The sequence below is a fragment of the Euprymna scolopes genome, chromosome 38 (assembly GCF_053919585.1).
Source record: "Euprymna scolopes isolate OS-2025 chromosome 38, ASM5391958v1, whole genome shotgun sequence".
NCBI lineage: Eukaryota > Metazoa > Mollusca > Cephalopoda > Sepiida > Sepiolidae > Euprymna > Euprymna scolopes.
In genome coordinates, this window is record NC_136519.1 from 31,924,177 (window position 1) to 31,945,002 (window position 20,826).

Consider the following 20,826-nt stretch of genomic DNA (forward strand, 5'->3'; position numbering starts at 1 on the left):
AATCTCGAGTCTGTAGACTGAAAATTGACAGAGTCCTTATCCTATCAAATTCTTCTCATCTTGGCTGTGGCCCTTCCCATTCAATTGATCGAACCTCTTTCTACTTTTCTTCTAGTTGGTTTCACCCTAGACACTATCAATTCAACAAATTTAATTCTTAAAATTCCTCATCTTAATATTTTTTTTAAGATACTCTTTCATTAAAAAGAAGCTGAGCATGTGGGATCCCTCTGCATGACTGAAAAACACCATGACTAATGTTTGTGCAAAGTTTAAAAAAAAAAAAAAAAAAAAAAAACACCCAAGACATGGTTAGTGAGAAAGTGTGAGAGGGGGGGGGGGGAAATAAATTATTTTATTCATTCCAAACTAAGCAATTGCTATTGAGACATAAGAGGCAACTGCAAATTAAGAGCCATACCATACAGGGGCATCCTAAAATTGGGAGTTGTGCAGCAAGATGTTTGATCACATTACATTTAAAGTTCTGTATGTTGATAACAGTCAGGAAAACAAGAGGCAGAGAGGAAGCTTCAAGGGCTAGTAGCTTGAAGAAAAAAAAACCCATTAGATTAAACATCTCTGACATCTGGGTATATCTACATACCGAAGGGGTATGATTTTGCCAATTGACGGGACAGTTGAGCATATTTATGTCGAGGAGGCACCAGTGCAGAAAGTTCTACAGAATACATTCCTTTTTGTGCAATGTGGACTCGAGTGACACTGACTAAAAAGTTCTCTCTGAAATGTGAAATTCTTTGGCTTTTATGGGAACTGACCTTAAACTGAACAGGCAGTTGACAGAGATGATAACTAGTTATTTCTCGAGTTCAAATCTAACCCAAGCACCCACAATTCATTTATTTTTTTAGATGTCATTTTCTTGTATTATTTTAAATGCATCAGTTTCATAGTGGATTTTATTTTATCAGAAAATTTCGAAAAGATCGCATTTATCTTAGAGTAAAAGATCATCACAGAAAAAAAAAATCAGATCAAATATTTACATAAAAGTAATTTTAAAAATCTTACTTTGATGACGCCTACATCTTGTTCTCGGCACCTGATAACCACATAAGGTTCCAGCAGTTGGGTCAACGCCTGAGAAAAAAAAAAAAAAAAAATTAAGGATAAACTTATCTTTGTTTTCTTTTTCATCCAATTGTTAATCATTGTAACCTAGGGATAGTTTTTAGAAAAAAAAAATAAAAATAAAAAGAAACAAAAAGAAAAACAAAAGACAAGACGGCGAAAGAAAAAAGGCGAGAAAAGATGAGAAAACGAGGAGGTGAGAAAACGAGAGGAGACGAGAAAACGAAAGAGAAACAGAAAGAAGAGAAACAGAAAGAAAAAAAGAAAAAGAAAACATAGAAAAAAAATGAACAAAAAGAAATAAAAAAATGAACCAGAGAAAAAAGAAAAAGGAAAAAGACTAAGAGAAATAGAATATGAGAGGAAGAGAAAAAAAAAGAAAATAGAAAAGAAAAAATATTGAATAAAAAACGAAGAAAACAGAAAAAAAAAAAAAAAAAAAATGAACCTGGAAGAAAACAGAGAAACCGGAAAAAAGCAGAGGAGAATAAGAGAGAGATAGATAGAGAGAGAATAAGAGAAAGAAAAAAAAAAAAGAAAAAATATGAGAAAGAGAAAAAGATAGAGAAAAAAGAGAAAATAAAGAGAAAACAAGGAAAAAGGCAAAAAAAGAAAGAGTGAAGAAAGAAAAAGCGAAAAAAGAAAAAGCAAAAATTCTGGAAAATGACCCCCAAACCCCCCAAAAAAATTGTTCTTAAAAAGTTTTTATTAAAAAAATCTGAAAATTTACCTGCGAAACAAGACCGTCCATCACCTGCTTGTAACGAGCTTTGTCATGAGAAATTTGTCCAAGACGTCTTCGAGCTTCTTCCAAAACATCCTGGGGGGGAAAAAAAAAAAAAGAAAAAAAAAAAAAGAGAATTATGTCTTTTTTATGGAAAACAAATGAAATTTTTATCAACTATGGAAAAAATCTGTTTAATAAACTTGTACCCTAATTATTACCCATATTAAAAATGAGATTATCCAATGACCAAATATGAAATACAAAAAAGTAATTATTAATTATCTGGTTTTACCGAGAGCAAAAAGAAAAAAAAAAAGTATTTGAGAATTTGCCTTATATTAAAAAACAAAAATACACAAAGATCTGTATGATATACGTAGTTGTGATGAAGTAAAAATATCATATTCCAAAAATCATAAATTAATCAAGTAGTTTTATTTTTATAAAGTCATTTGTAACTGACTTATGAAAATTTGTAGGCATTACAACATAAATCTTGCAAGGTTGAAAGCAATCTAAAGAAAAAAGAAAAAAAAGGGGGGAGATAATCTAACAATTGAAACTAGCAGGATTTACATAATTTTTGGAATATGATATTTTTGAGTCACAAGTATGTACATCATACAAATTTTTTGGCACTTCTACACTATTGGGACGAAATTTCGGAAATCTTAATACTGAATTTCATATGAAAACAATAGTATCTACGTATTCCTCTTATTTTTAAGATGATTATATCCAAAAATTACGAAAATCGATAAGGTAAAAAATTATTTATTAAAGAAAAGAAATAGAATTTGATGAAAACGATCGTAAAACACAGGAGAATTCAAAAGGGAGGTAATTTTTTGTTTTGATTTAAACAAGATGGCATCAGTTTTTCACCTGCTAACACGATTTAAGTTGTTTTGTTGAATAATTCAGTAAAATTCAATTAATTTCGACTGCATAATTTGGAAGCTACCATTGTAACTTATTAGAATTGACAAAAAAAATCCGTTGAAACTATTGTTTTTTGTCTGAAAACTCCATTTATCGACTACGAAATCTCGTCCCAATTCTGTAGAAGCGCTGATTTTTTTTTTTTTTTTTTTTTATGGTGAAATTCTGAACTCTAACAGTATGTCAATTAGAACTGAATGTTACTTAGTATTTTATCCGTTACGCCATGGGTTCAAATCCACATAATACAAGTGCAGAATGATCTCCAATTATTATTATTTTTTTTCTTACTGTTTGATATCATTGAAAAGGGAGACAGAAAACAAACGCAATATTTTCACAAAGAGGTCGGGAAAAAAAAAGATTAAGACTTACCCTAACATGGTCTTCACGACTCTTCAGTACTTTCAGTCGGGCTTGATTTAAAAGGTTAGAGCTTTGACTGGAAAAAAAAAAAAAAAAAAAGAAAACGTTAACCAAGACAGCAAAATCAAAAATATTTTTATAATAATACATCATTACTTGTCTAGGCTGCATGAATAACACTCAAAGCTGAGAACAGTAGTATTAACAATCCAAATAATGTGAATTATCAACCCTCATCTCAAAAGTTCAGTAACACACATTCTTTTCGTTACACTGTTGCCAACTTTGTTACTTTTAAACTCATTTGTTACTTTATTTGTGTATTCTGTGACTTTTGTGTTCATATCTTAAAAAAAAAAAAAAAAAAAAAAAAAAAATGGTCAACTGCCTACGGTTTTATTTTTCATTTATTTTTTTTTTCCTCTCGATAATTTTGCATTTAACGGCTGACTGAAATATTAGACAAAATCAAGTCAAAATAAAGAAATTATAAGAAGGACAATTTAGCACCAAAATAAAGTTTAAAAATACTGCTGTGGATTTATCATGTGTTGGCATATTCATTAAACTTATTTCTTACCCAAATATGTTCCATAGACTAGTCTGACACAAGGCTACCAGTTCTGAGCATTCTCTCTGTGCATGGATTTCAATTATTATTTTCTTTTATTATTTTATAGTGCTATCTATCTATCTATATATATATAAAAGCGAAAATGTATGTATGTATGTATGTATGTATGTACGTACGCTTTTCCTCGATGTCCACAAAAGGCTTCTTTCAGAGAAGCGCTTGCTCGGTTCACAACTTCTTAAAACTTTTTATATCATCTATAAATTGTAATATCTCAGAGTTACCCACGGAGTTCGCCTGTCTATTTAATTTTATTGACTTTCAAACGTTAATTATTCCACATTTCTTGCATCGGCACGCGTTACATTCGGTTTTCGGTATAAAAAAAAAGCGAAACTCAACTCTAACCACAGGTCGAAAGCCAGTTGTCTCAAGAGAGCTAAGTAACGTTTGTTCAATGTCGATGTTGTCATATCAGACTGTAGCTTTCATTTCGCTCCTCCTAATAAACAGGGAGCGCGTTTTATAAACAAACAAACCGATTTATTCACCTCATTCAAAACTGTCCCGCACAAAATGCTAACTGCTGAATACCTATCGCCGTCAATCAAAAACGCGCACCCGTTTTTTTTAAACACGTTACTATTTTCCAACTGCGCGTCGTGAAGGCTTCAGGTTTTTTTCACATACCCCGAAAAACACCGGGCAACGCCGGGTACCCCTCGCTAGTCTATAAATATAAAAGCGAAAATGTGTGTATGTATGTATGTATGTGTGTTTGTGTGTCTGCTAAAAACTTTTGACAGACACAACGAAAATTCACAAACTCGGTATCATATTGAAGCCCCATCCTTCGCACAAAAAATATCAAAAAATTGGCCAAAAACGTTCATTTTTTTCACCCCGAAATCGACAATTTTCGACAGGGCCACCGTGACATACAACGGAAAACGTTTGAATTTATTTATTTAACAACAAAAACGGTCCTCTCGTGACAACGACCGGTTCTACGCATGCGTCAGATGACATCATAACCCGATTTACTTTAAATAGTTGAAGAACTGACTAAATTTAATGTACATCGCCTTAGCTCAGTTGGTTAGCACGTTGGTTCATTATCTAAATGTCTTGGGTTCGAATCGTGGTGCGAGAGGTCTTTTTTTCCTCGATTTTTTAAATTTAAATATTGAACTAGTGTTATTCAAGCCATTTTTCACGTAACGTTTTTTTTTTTTTTTTTTTTTTTTTTTTTTTTTTTTTTTTTTTTTTTTTTACTACTTCGCTTAGCGACACCCAAAAACACCCGGGTACCCACCAATTTTTTAAATTTTAATATCGAAACAGGCTTATTTAAGCCAGTTTTCAGGTTTTTTTTGGGGGGGGGGGGATTAACGTTAGTTTTTCTGTTTTCTTTTTTCGATTTTTACATTTAACATCGTTCGTTTGCCTTGTTTCTCCCTCCCCAACATCTGTTGGGGAAAAAACCAGTCAAAGTTGGGTTTTCAGGTTTTTTTTTGGGGGGGGGGGGGGTTAACGTTAGTTTTTCTGTTTTCTTTTTTCGATTTTTACATTTAACATCGTTCGTTTGCCTTGTTTCTCCCTCCCCAACATCTGTTGGGGAAAAAACCAGTCAAAGTTGGGTAAACCAAAAGTTAACTGCATGACTTCTATTTGACCTCATTAATTAGGTCAAATAGAAGCAGCAGAGTTAACTTTTATTGCAGCCACCTGTTTTTAATAAATTCAAACCTGTTTGTGTTGCATGTTGCGGTGGCCCAGTGGTTAACATCGTACGTCTTTTTTTCACACTTTAATTTCCAACTTTGCCTCAAGGGTTCAGGTTCGATCCTCATACTCACCTACCAAAACTTTTTTTTTTTATACCCCCCCCCCCCTTGGAGTTCTGATTTACCCAAAACCACACACACCTCAAAACACCCGGGCATCGCCGGGTACCCCCCCCCGCTAGTCTACTTATAAATGCTTATCAAGTCAAATAGACTTTTCAATCATCATCAACAATTGATTTCTGATGGCATTTGTATTGTGAGGTCATACTAACCGAGACACTAAATCGGCAACAAATAATTTTTTTTTTTCTTTAAATTCAAACATGGCATAACAGATGTTCAAATGTTTTTGATTACTGATAAGGGTATGACCACAAGGATTCCGATGATCTTACTTATAACTTATGGTTAGGACAATCGACCAATCAGAAGCCTTCAAATTTATTATAAAAAATATCTTTGTTTTATTGTTATTTCCATGGTAAGTGCTCATCTGAGCTCCAATCTCTGCCCCCCTCGCCAATCTTTCACAAAAAACACCCATCTAGCTAAAACCACCGTCAATAAATTTCCCCATTCCTTATCTGTGCCTAAATCAAAACGTAGATTCCATGAACAAAGCTTCTTTCTCAGAAGTGCACGCCTGTGAAACTCTCTTCCATTTACCCGTTTCCCACCTGACTACAATGTGGATGTCTTCAAATCCAACATAAACAAATTCTTGATAAACCGCCCCCTTAAGTAAGACGTTATCAAATCTCCATTACTAACAATTACTACGATATTATCCCATTGATTACTGTACATGCAATAACCCTTATCCCCGAGTGGCTTCTGGGCATTGATAAGTGGTGACTACCATGTAAAAAAAAAATAAAAATAAAAATAAAAAATCGAATTTTGGATTCAATTTAGTTTGTTGTCAACCTCTGTCTTGAAACGATTGAATCATGATTACATTGATTCTTCGCCGCCATCTTTGTAAGTAAGAATTACTCGACTTGAGATCGCGACTGCATTGATTCTTCAACGATTTGATTTACTACCGCCATCTTTGTTCAACATAATGGCTCGACACTTAACAGATCTACACTGGTAACCACTTGACTTCCATTTCGCAAAACAGTAATAAAAATTCATGTCATGATTAATAAATAAAAAAGAGCAACAAATATTTATTTTTGAATTGAAACATGGCATAATAGAGTGGTAACGCAAAACAGCAAAAAAAAAAAAAAAAAAATTCACATCATGATTAAAAAATAAATAAAAGCAATCTAAATAATTTGTAATAAAAAGATTAAAAAGGTAATTAATTCATAAACATCAGTTTCTTATCTGAAAGAATTTGACCTTCTGAATATTTAAAAAAAAAAAAAAAAAAAAGACAAATTGCTGACCGCTAAATGTTTTGTGGTGATTAGAAAAATGCAGTTCATGTCAAAACATCAAAAACTCAAAACATAATGTAATGAAGCATTATCTGCCTGATAGTTGGGGACCCGAACATTGGATTAACTCCCGAAGAGGCCGTCCTATCACCAAGTGTAAAGTACTGGGGCTGCTGTATTGCTATTTGGTGAATTGATTCTGGATGGTGCAGTAGCTTCTGGTGTGCGGTCTCATTGCCATATTAGTATTAACTGGTATGACTTCTTTTTCATTAGTCTTCAAAAATTTTACCTCTTTTTCCTCACTGCTCTGTGCTCACCTCCTCCACAAATTCTTTAACTCCTCATATATATATATAAATATAAAAGTGAAAATGTATGTATGTATGTACGCTTTTCCTCGATGTCCACAAAAGGCTTCTTTCAGAGAAGCGCTCGCTCGCTTCACAACTTCTTAAAATTTTTTATATCATCTATAAATTGTAATATCTCGCAGTTAACCATGGAGCTCGCCTGTCTATTTAATTTTATTGACTTTCAAACGTTAATTATTCCACATTTCCCGCATCGGCACATGTTACATTCAGTTTTCGGTATAAAAAAAAAAGCGAAACTCGACTAATCACAGGCCCAGAGCCAGTGGTCTCTAGAGAGCTAAGTAACGTTTGGTCAATGTCGACTTCGTCATATCAGACGGGGGAGCGGGTTTTTAAAAAACAAACAAACCGATTTATTGACTTCATTAAAAACTGTCCCGCACAAAATGCTAACTGCTGAATAGCTATCGACGTCACGTCAATCAAAAACGCGCACCTGCTTTTTTTTTCACACTTTACTATTTTCCAACTGCGCGTCGTCAAGGCTTTTTTTTTCACGGGCACCTGTTTTTTTTCACACACACACCTACAAACACCCGGGCAACGCCGGGTACCCCTCACTAGTATATATATAAAAGACAAAACTGCCGCGCATGTTTTTGTATGTCCAGCAAAGGATTTCTTTTTGCTGGGGTACTCAGAGGAGGAGGAGGGGGTACTATGTTTTTAGAACTTTTTATATACTTCCTTTTTGTAGGGAGCTGCCCCCCCCCAACATGGAATATGTGCCTACATAAGTACGGTGTTCCAGATGATAGGAACATCTCCAAAGAAAACTAAATTTTCCTATGTGTGCCCCAGAGTAGCACTTACAGCACTGCATTTATATTTGCCCTCTATCATCCTCCCACAATGATGGAGTTACTATCTTTGAGAGTATCTCTGAAAAAAAAAAAATTTAACCTTATCGAGTATATTTACTTTTCTGCTAACATTGACGTCTGTGGAGATTTCAATATTTATTAGATTGATGAGCAAGTCCCTGTGGAATTTATAATTTTGATTTAAAATAAGTTTTTGTTATAATACCTTTACTTTATATATCATTTTAAAGAGTGTTTTTTGCTCTATCTAATCGTTTAAATTACAATCATTTTAAAACAATTACATCTTCTTTTCAGAACATTGAATACAAGATGGAAAAAAGCAAATTCACACAATTTTCTTATTTCAATTCAATCTAGACCAAAAAGGCTACTGAAACAGCTTGCGATATCAACAAAATGTTTAACCCCTGAACCACTACTGAACACACAGCACAATGGTGGTTTAAGAAATTCTGTGGTGGCAGTAAGAGTCTTGAAGATGATGAGAATAGTGGTTGGCCATCAGACGTTGACAATGATCAATTTAGAACCTTAGTCGAAGCTAATCCACGCACAATTGCTCAAGAACTTGCTTCTGAATTAGACGTAATGTATATAATGATTTCCAACCACTTGAGAGATTGGAAAGACAAAAAACTTTATAAATGGGTGCCTCACGAATTGAATGACAACCAAAAGAAACGCTGTTACGAAGGGTCATCTTCCCTTCTTTTACGCAACAAGAAGGGCTCTTTTCTCGATCGGGTTGTGACTTGCGATGGAAAGTGGGTTCTTTACTACTGGTGACACTCAGCTCAGTGATTTAGATGCTGACGAAGCTCCATAACACTTCCTGAAGCCAGAATTGCACTAAACGAAGATCATGCTGACTCTTTGGTGGTCTGTGATCGGTTTCATTTATTAGTTTTTTTTTTTAATGCAGGCAAAACCATTGCAACAGTGAAGTACTGTCAACAAATGGGCGAAATGCATCAGAAACTTCCACAACAACACCCATCATTAGTCAACAGAAAAGGCCTAATTCTCCTCTGCAACAATGCCTAATCGCGCATTAATAAACTAACCCTGCAGAAGTTGAACAAATTAAACTACACAACTGCTTTATCTACCATACTCTCCAGACCGATCACATACCAACTACCACTTTTTCAAGCATATCGACAACTTTTTGCATGAGAAATGCTTCAAAAACCTAAGCGATATCAAAAACACCTTCAGCGACTGCATCGCCACCAGAACACAAGATTTTTATGTTACTGGCATGAATACACTTGTTTTGCATTGGCAAAAGTGTATTGATTCTGATGGTGCTTATTTCAATCAATAAATTTTTATTTAAGTCGAGATATGTTCATCTGTATTTAAAAGTTAAAAACCACAAGAACTTTGTCACCCTAATACAATGTTGAAAGGCGAGTCTACTCTAACAGGACAGATGACGAAATAAGGTTTTGTCATGATTTCTCTCTGGCTTATGATCCAATACAGATTGTTAATGAACTTATCCGTCAAAGAAAAGACGGTGGCTGGGCGCATAACCTGTTAACCAAGATGGCGGCGTAGTTCAGATCAGTAACCAAGATGGCGGCCAAGAATTAAATGCGGTCCATGACGTAGTAAACGGCGAACTGATTGAATCCAAAATTCGACAATTTTTATAATAATTTTGGGACGTTTTGATTGGTTGTTTAGCACAGCCGTTGGTTATAAAAATGATTGGCGAATCCATTCGTCTCATATCCCCATCACAAGTCAAAAACATTTTACACTCATGCTCAATGCTGATGGTCAATTTGTAAGTTTTCTATATCTTTTTCTTACAACTTGCCCTGAATTGTGCTCATCTTCTGTTCTTTCTTTGTTGGCATCTCCTGATCACCTTGTTGTATCAATTAATATAAAAATTAAATGCAATAAAACCCTCTCCATTGTACAATGTATTAATATTTTATAGATGGCTGAGATAGCTTCTAAATATTAATTTCTGAAAGACCTCCGTGTTCTATGTTTAAAAAGTATGTGTCCTCTATAGCATTCAGCTTGACTGACTGGTTAACCATCAGGATAAACAGCTACATACCCTCTAAGAAATTCCAATAGAAACCAAACAGCCAGCCATGGTTTACCCAAAAATGTGGCGTCGCTATTGTGCATAGAAACCACTACACTGCAAAAGAGTTATAAAAAACATGAATCTGTCAAGTCTAAAGTAGCTGAGCAGAAGCTTGGTTCCCAAGAGTTTTGACAAAAAACAGGGTCCTAAACAGATGTGTGTCCGTTATTCTAACCATCATCAATGTACCAGAGGTGATTTTCTCAACATCCAACAAAGCCAAACCCTTTGCAAAGAATTTTGCATCAAACTTCACCCTCTGTGATCAGGACCATTGACCTTCTGAAATTTTGCCAATGATTGAAAATACTCTTTGCAGCATCTGTCTATAATGTTGCCAAACTTAAGAAACTTGACCCCCAGCAAAACAACTGGCATTGACAACATTCTAATCATAATGCTAAAAGTATTTCAACCGGAAACTAGCTCTGATTCTTATAAAACTGTTCAAATGTTGTCTATAGAAGAAATACTCGTATATGGTAGAGAGAGAGGGGGGGGTAAATTTTTTTTGTTAAACTTACATTTTTTTCTGCAATTCCACTTGCTTTTCTTTACGTTCATAATATTCCAGAATTTTTACTCTCTGTTGTTGAACCAAACGACCTTTCTCAATGTTAAATTCTTCTTCAGCCTGTAGAGATGGAAAAAGTGAGGAAAAAAAAAAAAATATATATATATATGGCACATAGCCTTCTTAAAAATGTATAAATATATTTTATAGAACATGTTTAGATAATTTCCATTGATTTAGAAAAATAAAGATTTCATTTCACACACATATTTCATAATCCTAATTATAAGCCACAGACCATTAGCTAGATGTTAGATAAAAAAAAAAAATGTTACTAGTAATTAATAATAAACAAAATGATATAGTTGTCAAAAATTAGGTTAGTGGAAAGATTATATGCAATTTTCATACATAGGCTAATTAAACAAATATCAGATATGTTCACTAGTGCATATTGCATTGAAATGTTTGCCCTTTAGCCCCTCTTCTGATGGGAAGCATTAGGCTTCGAAATATCTAGGTATTAAGAGCATCTAACACCTCCTCCAATTAGTGTGTCTCCTTATTACATTGACAAATAAATCTATGTATACCAACATATGGCTTTGTCTTGTCTATAACTGCTATTATACATACATAAATACATACATACATACATATATATATATATATATATATATATATTATATAGTTTAGTAGAAATGGTAATTAAGAAGACCTGAAGAAAGTGCTCAATACTGTTGTAGAGCAAATATGCGTTTTATTTTTTATTATCGTATCTTTCTGTTAAGTTAGATTATTGTTTCAGCTACCGGGCCGTTTTTTTTTTTTGGCCGTCTGTAGCTTCCTCAGACTTTTACAGAAACGGCCCAGTAGCTGAAACAATAATGTAACTTAACAGAAAGATACGGTAATAAAAAATAAAACGTATGTATATATATATATATATATATATATATGAGTAAAAATAAAATAAAAATACAAGCGATGGTTCGCGTTATGTTATTTGAGAAGGAAAACTGAGAATTAATAAACTAGTAATCAACGTTTCATCCCTATTTCAGGGGACATCATCAGGATTTCGTAGGAAAAATGTTGAAGAAAATGATTGTAGACCACATGCAAGCAAAAAAAGGAAAAAAAAATCCCAAAATCTGCAATCATTTTCTTCAACATTTTTCCTACAAAATCCTGATGATGTCCCCTGAAATAGGGACGAAACGTTGATTACTATTTTATTAATTCTCAGTTTGCCTTCTCAAATAACACATATATATATATATATATATATATATATATATATATATATATAATCAAGAGGAAACGTTGATGAACACATAACTCCGTCTGTTCCTTCTTATTTCTCTAATTTGTCGCAATACTATTTCCATTTTTCTCACATACATATGTATGAGGATATGTTTTCTCCGTTGCCCGGTTGGAACATTGCTGAGCAGAGGGATTAGTCACATATTTAAAATACACTGAATATGAAAAATGACATGTTGGATTTAATGAAGCATAAAACACCTCCATCTTGCTCTATGAAAATCAAACACAAAGTAACTTTCATAACTTAAACGGGAAATAACTCTCATAACTACGAACAATCTTACTTCCAGTTTCAAATGCAACCATTGTCAGCTATTAATAATTGAAAATAAAATAAAATTAAAAATAAATTAAATCAACTTTAAATAATATTTCTTAATAGAACAAAACGATTCTATCACAACAAACACTTAAAATCGAGCTAATAATTAAAATAGATTTTCTTTAATGTGATATGCAAATGAGGTTACTCATTGAATATAAATTTTGTTTTGAATATACACACACACACTAGCAGGGAGACCTGACGTTGTCCGAGATTGAATGATTATCAACGAATACTTTGCATTAATTTATTTTTATTTCGGACTATTATTCTCATCTTTATTAGTTGTTGAGGAATAGTTGGCCGAAACGTTGTGAATTAAAAAAAAACAATAAAAAAGATAAAAAAAACAACAACTAATAAAGATGAGAATAATAGTCCGAAATAAAAATAAATTAATATATAATGCTCATCTCAAAAATGAATTCCAATTAAGGAATAATATATATATGAATACTTCGCACTCCTATATTTTTATTGAAACCCGTGAAATCGCCTGGTAGGAAGCTTCACATGCCTCCATGCAGTAGCTTAGTCCAAAATATGTTATTCTACATTGCACTCTAGAGAATCTACTGTTTCTTTTATAAAATCATTTTATATAAACTTCTTTCCAGTTAACAAGAAAAAAAAAAAAAAAAAAAAAAAAAAATTTTTTTAAAAGGAATCCAACAGTCAGAATTTAAAATCCAGTGGGTAATATAATCCGGTAGAAAAAAAATTGATAAAATCAACTCAAATTGATAAAAATTGTTCTTTCAATCAGTATAATCCAAAAGTGAACAAGGATCGGTCTTAGTTGAACAGAAAAGAGAAATATACAAATAGAAAAACCAACAAGTCAACTTCCATCGTTGGTTAAAAAAAACTATCTGTATATTTCTCTTTTCTGTTCAACTGTTGGATTCCTTTTAAAAAATTCCTTTTTGCTTTTCGGATTACCATTGAAAGAGTCTTAAAATAAGCAGGAATGTTATTCCTGGTTTATTTCTATTCTTTACCACATTTCTTCACACGTTTCTTAACAGACATGAACATTTTGCAATTTATGATTATCATAAATCGTAGTTTCATCTAATGCCTCAACCAGCAAATTCTAGCCTAGCTACAGTTATAATTTGCTAATTTCTTTCTGTCCTCTGATGAGAGGAACAGCACGAACATTCTTTGAAACTCCGTGGAATAAGGACTTTGAACATTGCTTGCAGGAGTATTCTGTCAAATAATAAATTTAATTGTAAATTTTAATTTACAGTTTTAATTCCTTTTTTCTTATCCACACACACACACACACACACACGCACGCACACACGCACAAGATTCCCTTAGAAATTCTACCATGCTTTTTAAATTAATTTACCATTTATTAATAAAAAGAGAAATTTTCTACCTTGACATCAATTTCTTCTGCCTTTTCATTGGCCTCCTGGTTGATGAAGGCCATCATATGGTTGATCTGAAAAATTAAAAAAAATTTTTTTTTTTTTTTAAAGAATTTAGCGACAATCAAATTTGATAAAAAACTTTTTAGAAATAAAAAGGAAAAAAAAAAGTTATTTCCAGACAAAAATATTTTCTCAAAAAAAGGAAAGAGTTTGCTTACGTTTACTGTGAATAAATAATTTTACGCATGTCCAAGCATTTCTACAATGCTGTTGGTCAAGCTTAATTTCAGCAGTTTTTTTGTGGACAGTGCTCAGATGTATTACAACTGGATACGTGTGTGCATATGCTTGGAGAAATGGGGCATCAGGTATAGTTTAATTTCAGGAAGAACAAAGGTTTAAAAGGATGCAGTGTCTCGGCAGCCAATAACTGATGCAGACAGTTTGTTCGATGCTCCAGCAATTCTGAACATGAAAAACCGTTTCCGAAAGTTATGAGAGCTGTGGTGTTTTCTGACTGTTAAGCGTTGAGACATTATGATGAACAAAGATGGCGGTAGTAAATCAAATCGGCGAAGAATCAATGCGGTCGCCATCGCTAGTGTTGAGTAATTCTTGAGAACAAACATGGCTGTGAAGAATCAATGCGGTCCGGTCCTGTCTTTTCAAGGCGGAGACTTACAGTGAACTGGATTGCATCCAAAATTCGCTATTTTTATAATGAGGTCAGAGGCTTCTCATTGGTTGATTCTCCCAACGCGTAGTTATAGATAGGGCTATGACAAGAGAATATTCTTATCATTGTTTTGATTCTTGAGTATATGTCTGACACAGTTTGACAGTTAATCAAGAAACATCACTATCTAAACACATAAGATATTAACTGATATATATACTCGAAAGTTAAAATAATAAAAAGAATATTTTCTTGTCATTGGCCTAGTTATAAATAAGATCGTCCAAATCATTAGGGTCATACCCTCATAGATCAAAAACATTTTATCATTGACTTTGCAATCATGTCCACATATGTTAGACAAATAGAAATGAAAAAGATGCTCAGAGTTGTTGGTGAGATGAGAAATAATTGTGGGTTAGTTGCTGGACATTGAAAGTTGAATGAATCTAAGTGCAGGAAACAAAGCATTCAGAATATGGTAAATGTTTGATGAAGCATAGTCACTTGGTTAGATATCTTGGTACTTTTGCACTTTGTGCACCGGATTTACATAAATGTTGGCTCGGGCTGGACCAGCAGCCGATATAAACCACTGGAATATACAGAGTGCTGATCAAGTTGATCAAAGGCGATAACGTTCTTAGCCAATAAAAAACAAACATTGAAACAGATGACTTAATAAATTGGAAGAATAGAAATTTTATTCTTAATCATACACAAACCCTACACCTAAAAACAAAGTGTTTCTATTTCTTTAAAAAAAAATTTTTTTTAATTCATGAAACTTACAATGGGTTATATTTTATTCTGTTTTTCCATTTTCTTCTTTTTTTTTTGCGTAATTCATATCCGATAAATGTTATTTAAAAAAATTTAATTTTTTTTTCTTATTTCCCAGCATTTTTAAATTGGATCAACACTTAACATATTCCAGCAGTTTATGTCAGTTGTCGGTTGAGCCCTAGCCAACATCAGAGAAATGCGCACATATCTCTCAACAGTTTCTAGATGGGTGAATAGGCATGAAAGTTTGGATTTATAAGACACTTGTTTGGACAATCCATCTCTTTGGCTGCGAGACCTGGCCAATGAGAGTTGCAGATTTCAAAACGTTGATAGTGTGTAACCTATACTGCCTCTACTGAATTCTGTGGGTCCACTGGAATCATTTTGTCTAGAAGCAATGCAGGATCATCCCCATTAACTAAGCTTTTTTAAAGATGAGACTTTGTTGGTACGGTCACATTGCACGTCACAATCCAGGAGAGTTCATCCACGAAACAACAGCTCTAAACCCACTCCAGGACTGGTGAAGATGCCCGGGACACTAGCTCAAGATGAGGTTGTACACCATCAAAGCCAACGTCAATCCTAGCTTCAGTCTACAAGTCTATGACGTTCATTGTTGGTCCAGGGACTGGTTGCTCATCATGTGGTCTTTGGGAAGAGCCGGCTCAATCCATCCTAGATGAATGTTGCCAAGACGTATCAATGTTCTAAACAAAATGGAGGTTTCAGATATATGTTGTAAATTCATAGTGTAGTTACACCATAGCTGTATACAATTTTAAATAGATGGTGGTGCCAAAACACCCTCAGCCTTCTTGACAATTTTAGAGAGGTTTTATCCAACACAAATCTCTGCTAACATTAATGCCCAGATCACATTCACAAAAAGACATTTTGATATTAGCACTGAAGAGGGAGTATGTAGACGCTGAATCTCTAACTGACAAAATGTATGGTGATAAACTGGTCCACGACTTCAGTTGCCATTCTGTGATCTATTGCTGCATTATGTCCAGGTCCAACTGTAGGAAAAATTTATAGCATTGAATCCGTTGCTGTTATTGCTGTTGGGCCTCATTCATTCATTTCATATGAAACAGATGATTATTGTTGGCATTCAATTTCTCATATCTTTCTAGTTAGAATTCTTTCTAGAAAGACATCAGGTACTTATAAGAGGGACCACATAAAGGTTGCCAACATCCTTAACCACTTAGTCATAGTTACCTTTACAAGAGTACTACTACCAGCCTACCCATGTGAAAAGTATCCAGACAACAGTTCAACTGCCCCATGAGAACAAGAAACTGATACTATACATAACCTCATTATAGGGATATATAAAAAAAGTTCAATGTTGATTGATTTTAATAAAAGTTTATATGGATTATTTGGACAGAAGACCAGGAAAATGTAGAAAAAGACTCAGCGTGCCAAACTCTGAAAGACGAATAAAACTTGTGTAAATATTACTCATTGTTATGGCGTTCCTGTGAAGGTTTGGGCCAATAAGAAGGTATGTTTGTTCTTTTCTTGGGTTTTATTCACACAATGCTTTGGATGATGTAATTTCTGATCTTGAGGACCCATGGCATAACATTCATAAATTCAGTTGTGAGTAACACTCTTCTGGAGGTTGAAGGTTCAATCCTCAGTGCATGTGACATTCAAGATACAATCACAAGTTACTTAAAACTTCTACCCAGTCGTGGCTGATGGAACAAGAACATCTACACCCATGAATTAATTTTTTTTCTTTATTAAACCACTGTCATAAAACCGTTAGCAATAGAGAGAAACTGCTAAGCTAATTAGGGAATGCATAAAACCTAGGAATATCACGATAGTTAGGGTTACAGAACTCCAACAATGTGACAGTGATGTTCAGTCACAATTCTGAGGCAGCACGTTCAGGATTCCAGAACACAATGTGAAAGGAGATTGTCAGTACATCTCTAAATAAACACTGGCGTGATTATGCAGAGGGTTTAATGTCAATGTATATATCGTCACAGTTTTGTTCTGTTAAGTTGCAGCACAGGACAGTATTTAAGCATTGTGGCGGGACAAGAACCATGAAATAATCTGTAGACAACAGAAGCAACTGTTACAATCCGGCGAGTAGATAAATCTAATCCAAGCAGATCATATACTTCAGAGGGAACAGGATCATAGCAGGGAATATCTGATGGCACAATGCTATAGATGCTCAAGAGAATCAGAGAACACCTTGTTAACTCCAGCGAACACTATGGACTAGTATTCAAAGTGAAGACAAATCATTGCCTTGTAAAGCCTAGTCAGCAAATGCCATTTATGAGAAATTTGGTAGCTTAGGATACGCAATGTAAAGTTCCCTATTAACCATATTGAAAATATAAGACAAGTGGTCGTCAAACCTGAGATTGCTAGATATTATTGTTACTTCTGAATAGTTATCAATAATTTCCCCCGACTCTTTATCTGTGCCTAAACCTAAACATAGATTCCATGCACAAAGCTTCTTTCTTAGAACTGCACGCCTGTGGAACTCTTTCGTTTCCGAGCTGACTACAATATGGTCGTCTTCAAGTCCAACGTAAACAAGTTCTTGATGAGCCGTCCCCTTAAGTAACACATTTTACCGAATTTCCACTACTAATGATTACTACAATATTGTCCCATTGACTTCTGTATGCTCATTAATCCTAATCCTCGAGTGGCCTCCGGGCCTTGATAAGTGGTGACTCCTTTGTAAAAAAAAAAAAAAAAAAAAAAGTTATGGCATTTCAAGAATGACACAAAAGTGTCTTGATATCAAATCTCATGGACAGGGACAAGAGAGATATCTAGAAGACAATAGCACAACTGTTTTTGATAGGTCTAACAGCATGCCCCTGTTCCCCGCCCACACCAAAAGAAGCAGTGACTGCAGGTATATCTATGCTATGTAAGGGTCTGGGTGTGATACAGAAATTTGTGTGTTGTCGCATAAGAGCTTGGGAACGCAGTCAAGATATCACAGTTAAAATGAGATCTCGCACTGTCCAGTAATGCCAGCAGGTTCTGTTTGAAATTCCGTGCAGATTTTGGAGTTCAACAGAAAGATTCACCAGAGTTCAATAAGACACATCTGAAGAAGGCCAAAGTTACATCACCTGAAGCGTTGTGCAAATAACACTCGAGATGAGAACAGTAGACCGAATAATTTAAACTATCGATCCTCATCTCAAAAATTTAGAAACAAGTTTATATTTTGATTTTTACAATTGTTTGTAATTAAATAACCTTCAAGAAGATGGCTTCATGAAACATGACTCTTTCTTAGGTAGTATATGCTACTAAAAACGATAAAACAAAAAAAAACATGATTATCACTGATCTCAATTAACACACCCTACTAAGGGTTTACATTATATAATAAACCTTGTCTCATATCTAAAATTGTTTTTAACCAAATTGCAGTCACCATTTTCAAAAATGCAACTAAAAAAAGAAAAGAAAAAAGAAAAAAAAGAAAGGGAGCAACCAGAGTTATCTTGGAAAATCTGTTTTGGCAAAAATTTACATTCACCATGACTAATGTTTGCACAAAAATTTAAAAAAAAAAATCCAAGGGGTGGTTATTGAGAAAAGTGCAAACAAACAAACAGAAGTGAATTACTAGGTCCAATCCCTCCGGGTTTTTTTTTTTCACATCTCTTTTCCACCCCTCTTTCACTTCTGCCTAGCCCTTTCCTTTCTCTTGTTTCAATGTATTGAAAAATGATAATAATGTAAGTCGTTCACTTGAATTTTCAGTTCAGTTCTAAAGTTATTGTTCCCCCGGCAAAACAGTTTTCCTCCAAAAAATGTTATTACAAAGATACTAAAAAAAAAAAAAAATGCATTTTTATTACAGGATACTACAAATTTTAAAGTCTAGCTTTTTTATGTAAACTTAAAATATATTTTGTTTATTATATAAAACCATTCTATAAAAAAAAAAAAAAAAAAAAAAGACTCAAAAATATACTTTAATTATAACATTACGAAAAAAAAGCTTTTCAAATTAAAGACTATGCAGTTTTAAAATTAAATTAGAATTGCATAAGTATTACTCAAGAATTAATCTATAATTTGATTGGCCCACCCCACTTTCTTTTTCACTGCAATCTCTCTCTTACAGACGTGATGTTGCTAGTCTCAGTCTTTTCTACAGATACTATTATGGCATGTGTTCCTCAGAATTGTCTGATATATTCCCTGCTTCTATTGTTCTAGCTCGTTTGACTCCTTAGTCTAGTAGTCTTCATCAATTCACTATTTTGATGCTGCATTATGTTACAGATTCTTATCCAGTTGTGGAACTCTCTTCCTGCTCCTATCTACAGCCTTGGTCTTTTCAAGACTAAGGTCAATAGGCATCTCCTATTTTTACAATAATCTTCTTTCGTTCTTGTCAGTTCCTTACATCAAGTGGCTTCATGACTTGTCCTGAGCAATTTCCATTAAGAATCGTTTTTGTCTTGTGTTTACGAGAAACTTATGAACGAAATGTTTATTTAAAATTTTGGTTCCAAATATTTCAAGTAGTAAACTTTATGAAGTGATCGAAAGATAGTATAGATATATAACTTTATGAAGCGATAGAAAGATAGTATAGATATATAACTTTATGAAGCGATAGAAAGATAGTATAGATATATAACTTTATGAAGCGATCGAAAGATAGTATAGATATATAACTTTATGAAGCGATAGAAAGATAGTATAGATATATAACTGCAAAAAAAAAAAAAAAGATGGTTCTTTTTATAATCGTTGCTTTTTATTTTTTCATTATTATTTAATGCCAGCAGGTTGCTCAGTCGTAAAATATGCATAAATATATTTCAATTCATATAGAAACCGAGACATATGCATACAAGTATCATGTTTTTTTCTAAACAGTTTACTTCTTGTAAGTAAAAAGAAAAGTACTTGAGCAAAGATTGAAACCAAAACCCAAAAGACAGCGAGTCAAGTATGATAACCATTAGACCAACTTGACACAATCTTTAAAAATTGTTTTCAAACATACTTATTCTTAACATAAGGAATCTATCATGTGAACAACTCACGCATGCGTATTCATGAAACAGTTGACAGATAAAAGTCTAACGATCTCCCCCCCCCTCACGTTCCAATTTTGACCCCATAGCAGCCTTTTTCCACCAGATTAAAGTTTTCCATGTGTCTGAATAACCTATATACCAAATTTTAAGTTTGTAGATCGAAAGTTCTGTTCAGTATATAGGTAAGAAGTGTTCACACACAGACACACATTCTCACTTTCATAGATAGATATAAGATAGAAAAAAGTTAACTTCTGTTAAAATTTCCAACTCCCTATCTCCAGGTGGAGATTGAGCTGCAAACAAATGCCAACCATTTCTGGTGATAGCAATAACCACGAGAACGGCTGCTAACCTGATTGACTTCTATTATTTACATGACAAAAGAATTTTCTCTACAGCATGATAGAAATACCTGTTCTTTAAAAACAGTTTCACTTCTTCCCATGACACATTTATAGGCATTGCATAAAAAAAAAAAAAAAAAATAATGCTCGAAATAGATCAGAACTCACATTTTCAAAT

General features: G+C 33.7%; 1 protein-coding gene across 1 annotated transcript in view; it reads right to left on the reverse strand.

Annotated features, from left to right (window-relative positions):
- The window catches only part of LOC145263117 (V-type proton ATPase subunit E-like), a 57,852-nt gene that overhangs the window by 11,596 nt on the left and 25,430 nt on the right, over positions 1–20,826 (reverse strand). Inside the window, exons 2-6 of the mRNA XM_080120060.1 lie at positions 13,764–13,829; positions 10,727–10,836; positions 3,140–3,206; positions 1,826–1,915; positions 1,036–1,104 (exon numbers count right to left, since the gene is read on the reverse strand). Coding sequence (XP_079976186.1) covers positions 1,036–1,104; positions 1,826–1,915; positions 3,140–3,206; positions 10,727–10,836; positions 13,764–13,829 — 402 coding nt within the window. The remainder of the gene's footprint in view (positions 1–1,035; positions 1,105–1,825; positions 1,916–3,139; positions 3,207–10,726; positions 10,837–13,763; positions 13,830–20,826) is intronic.